Raw genomic sequence first — 5,000 nt, 5'->3', positions numbered from 1 at the left:
ATCTTCACCCCTCTGTCCAACTCACATGGGTCCACGATCATCATCCCGTTCACACGCTGGAGGAGAGGGGCGTGCACGTGGAGGAAAGCATCATTCACGACTGCTGCCTCGTTACCAGGTGAGACGTGAATGAGACGCTGATGAGATAAGATCTGCAGTAAATGATGATGTGATGCTGTGAGGTTGCAGCCATTTAGAATTCTTCAAACCTTTTTAAATAAAATGATAAATAAAGATTTATTGGGCACAATTGACACATGCACACATGCACACACACACAAGCAGAGTGTGTTTGTGTGAATTGAAGCATGTGTCAGTTTAGTATTTCAGCACAGACACACACGTAAACACACACAAACACACACGTCTGTCTGAGTATAAATATTGATGAAGTGTGACAGAAGTGTGAGTTCTGCGCTCTGATGTTCGGCGTGAGAGTGTTAGTATGCAGCAGATACTCTGAGTCATTCAGCCGTCTTATAAATCATCTGTTTTGCAGTCAGATCTCGTTCACTTCTGACTCGATTCCCTCTTGGATTTGACTCATAATCTCAACACTGAAGCTGAGCCGGACGTCGCACCAGATTCATTAGAAAGTCTAGTGAAGCAAACAAAGGAGTTAAATATTAGCGTACGGCGGCACCCCAAAAAAAACACATCTAAGACATCTGAATGTCATAAGACATGTGAGAACAGAATATCAAAACACGTTTATGTTAAAGTCCCCGTGAACCGGGAGTTGCGATCGTCTTAACTTCCGTATTTCTAAGGAGATAAATAGTGGGTGTGGCTTTAGTCTTTCTCTGCGATTTGATTGGATGTATAGACCAATTTGGCAGAAATCCGTAACAACAAAATCATTGTGGCTGTATGTGGATACCTGAAGCTGTATGACACTTCTTACTTTTATCCAAATAGGAATTAAAAGGATCTTGCTTGGAAGAAAGTGAGTGAGGAGGTTGAACAATCCGGTAAATTGTAAAAGACGCTCTTTACTCAATTTGAGCTTTAAATGTATATACGAGACTGGAGCCGCCTGGCAGAAGCCTCTCCCATGATGCGAATTCACGTCTGTTGTGAAGTGAATATCAGACACGAATGAAGCAAGTAAACTCAAGATGATCAAGCGTCCAATTATGTGCAAATAGCATGATTTATTTGCGCAAGTCGTGTTTGGCGTAAACGCTCTTTTAGTCGTACTATTTTGTTTACCGTATCCGTGTAATTCTCAAGTCGTTATAAGTCCAACTCTTGGCGCACATCCAGAATGTTTACAAACTTATTATTTGCCTATAAATACAGTAGTTGCATTCTGAAGTATTAGAGTTAAAGGGGAGGAGTTAACGGATGCTCCGCCCAAGCAGTCTAACATACGTTGTTTGAGATGGATAATCACTACAGGACAGAAGTGCATTTTTCCGATTTTAACTGAAGATTATGAGGGTACATGAATTTTGAAAAGAGAATGACCCACATTGATCAACTCTTTACAATAAACGCTGGAATATTTCATGAAAAAATAGGTATTGTGATTATTTATTTCACTGGGACTTTAAACATCCATGTGTCTGTCTGTCCTGCTGATCCTGTTGGGATATCTTGAGCATCATATCTCACACTCTCAAGTCACATTATAAGAATAAAAACATTTATCAACAACAACACTATTGGATAAAACGTTTTACACACAACAATGTGGATTCGGCCTGTGATGTTGAACACAAAGACAGAATGTGTTTCTGACACTGTGTTTGTCAAATGTTAGTGGAACATGTTGATGGTTAATGTGATGAACTCCACCTGCGACTTCATCCACTATGAAGTTAATTTAAAATCACTTCAAGATGTGCTTAGAAAGGTGAACTTGAGTTCAGATGACATTTGTAAGGATAATAAGAGTTATTCCTGATGTTTTCTTGATTCTCAACTCAACAATTTTCATTGTTACAAAGCAGCTGTACATGAGACACATTGAATACAAGAAAATCAACTAAATGCATATACCTGTAAAAACAAGAAAAAGGTGAAAACAACAAAAGACAGACATACAAATGCTCCAGACTCACAATATGCATACATACTTACACACATTGACATAGACGCACACACGCAAACACACTCGCACACACGCACAGTGAAAGCACACATTTGGGATAAAGGAGAGAGAACCACAGGTCAAATATTAAACAGACTTCAAATTCTTATATGCAATATTAATTATTTCTAACTTCTAAATTCTAAAGCAGCCCCCCCGGCCAGGCAAATAGTGCAAAACAATATGCAAACGGTGGCGAGGAACCCAAAACTCCAATCGAGAAAAAACCCTCAGGAGAACCCAGGCCCAACCAGGGGATTCAAGTTCCCCTCTGGCAAAAGCTGCTGCCTCTGCACAAGCTCAACAGTGCTTGCACAACAAGGCTAAATAAAAAATAAATAAACTTACTAATAAGGTAAATTATAGATTTAAGATTATCATTAACAATCTAATAGCATTTGAAGTGTTGTAGAAAAATCGTGTCAAGTTGCCGCGTCCTTTATCCAGCTCTATCATCTCAGCTCTTGTCAGGTCATCGCTTCCCATTCTCAGCTCTGCCATCAGGTCTGGGCATGAACTGCATCCTGCAGTAACCTTGGAATAAAAAGACAAGACTGGCTGAGAGTAGAGTACTGTTCTGCACTCTTTGATGCAACAAGTACATCATTTGTTGTTGGATGTGTTCCTGGTTCCGGTTGATCTAAATAATGCAGCCTAGATCCCCTGAAGATTAATATTATGGAGGTGTAGTGTATCCAAGATTAAAAAGATGCTTCTTTAGTCTAGATTTAAACTGACAGAGTGTGTCTGCCTCCCAGACAGTGCAGGGAAGAATATTCCAAAGTTGAGGCGCAAGATAAGAAAAGGATCTACCACCTGCACCTGATTTTGAAATTCTAGGTATTACCAACTGACAGGATGCCTGAGAGCGTAATGCACATGGAGGATTGTAATACAATAGAAGTTCATTAAAATATTGCGGCGCTATAGACCATGTAGGGCTTTATAGGTAATAAGCAAGATCTTAAAGTTAATGCGATGCTTTATAGGTAACCAGTGCAAGGTTGACAGAACCGGGGTGATTGAACATCAGCACACAGCACAATACTTGTTTAAATCAATGAAGCAGTTTGTGTGTGATGTTTGAGGTCGAGCTGGCCGTGAAAACAACATGACCGAACCAGAGCTTGTTTTTATATGTATTTAGACTCAGAGACTTTTTTGATATGTCTGGTCATGTGTGATTGACAGCAGTCTTGCTGTTTATAGGGAATATGAGGACACCTGTCTCTCTCACAGCACCTCAATCCTCTCTTTTATTTTCCGATTCTGTTTCCAAGACTCCTTCCTGATGGATTGCTGAACATTCTACCTTCAATGATTAAACCTTCAATGAATCGCTGACTCTCCCGCTGACACACAAACCTGCTCGTGTTGCTCTTGGCCTCAGGGAGAGAGAGTGAAAGAGAGAGAGAGAGAGAGAGACAGACTTTCACTTTCTGATTTTAGCAGCCAAGTAAAACACTGTTTTCCTTCATCACACACAATACTGTAGACACACACAATGATGTGAACGTGTCGGTAGCTCCCTCGTGACATTATAGCTACTCTGGTAAAAATGTACACAATGAAGTCTAACTTATAAACAGTGTTGGGTGTAAACAGTCACTAAGTAATTTGTTACTGTAATCTAATTACTTTTCCCTTGAAAGTAAGGGATTTTTTCTGTAATTTAATTAAAGTTACTTTTGATGGCATTAAATTAATACTGTGTAATGTATATAATAGTGGAATTGACTTTAAAAGTCTAACTTTATAATCTCTGCTTTAATGTATAATTCTCATATTTTATTACTTTGAGAATTATTACTTTATTATATTAAGTAAATAAGAATACTTTATGTAGATTAATATTATATATTTGAATGAATTAAAAGAGCCGTTTCATGTCTATCCATAAATCACTGAACCGATCAAGGTTGTTGTAGGATATAGAAAGTTATCAGTAATAAGTCATTAAATACTTTGTGGAGAGAGTCATCTGTACAGTAGTCTAATTACACTATTAATATGTCATTAGTAACTAGTAATTCATTACTTTTACACAGTAACTTACCCAACACTGCTTATAACTTACTTATTACTAACTATAGAACTTTTAGATAAACACCACACACAAGTCCACTTGTCTTGTTTATTGAATCACATTCGGCTCCATCTGCAGGTTTTTCATCTGAGGAGTGTCTGTACACATCATCACACCTGATTACAGATTAAATATTAAATGAAACTGTATTCATCATGTTAGCATGCTGTTCCAGAGTACTTTAAAGAATATGCTGGTACAGTAGATGTTCAAGAACTTTGAGGTACGTCTAATAATAAAAACACGCTGGTAAGACCACATCAAAAAAGCATGTGTAGCACAGAGATGTCCTTTGAGTATAAGTGTCCTCGCCTCTCTCTCTTTCAACACACATGATTTATTTTCTCTCTCTGGTCTGATTGGCTCTTGGCTGGTGTGATGTGGTAACCATGGCGACCTGCAGTTTAATTCTCTCATTATGGCTGGGTTTTGCTGATGAGGGTTTGTTTCTCTCAGGTGAGACGATGCACGAGTGAATGAGAACCAAATCATTGAGAATTACAGCTACAGCGAGTCAAACACACACACACACACACAAGGTTTTCTTGTTTTATGGGGTCAGAATGATGTTTATTCTATAGAAACAGCATATTGAGTCTTGTAAACCTTAATCTTCCCCTGAACCAAACCAATCCTTTAGAATATTGTTTAAGATGAACTTTGTGTAGATTTCATCTTTGAAGTGATTCAGTGTTTAGAAGTGTTTGTGAAGATGATTAATCTCCAGGAGTTCTGCTGTGTTTACAGATGAACAATACAATTCTGTTGTGCGTGCGTATGTTTGTGTGTGCATGTGTGTCTCTGAATACACAATATGTC

General features: G+C 38.4%; 1 protein-coding gene across 1 annotated transcript in view; it reads left to right on the top strand.

Moving 5' to 3' along the window:
- The window catches only part of LOC130432117 (adhesion G protein-coupled receptor A3), a 64,131-nt gene that overhangs the window by 12,463 nt on the left and 46,668 nt on the right, over nt 1-5,000 (top strand). Inside the window, exon 7 of the mRNA XM_056761361.1 lies at nt 1-118. This exon is cut by the window's left edge and continues 96 nt beyond it. Coding sequence (XP_056617339.1) covers nt 1-118 — 118 coding nt within the window. The remainder of the gene's footprint in view (nt 119-5,000) is intronic.

The sequence above is a fragment of the Triplophysa dalaica genome, chromosome 11 (assembly GCF_015846415.1).
Source record: "Triplophysa dalaica isolate WHDGS20190420 chromosome 11, ASM1584641v1, whole genome shotgun sequence".
NCBI classification, from domain to species: domain Eukaryota; kingdom Metazoa; phylum Chordata; class Actinopteri; order Cypriniformes; family Nemacheilidae; genus Triplophysa; species Triplophysa dalaica.
Note: the sequence above shows the minus strand (reverse complement) of the source record. Positions and strands in the feature narration are given on the sequence as shown.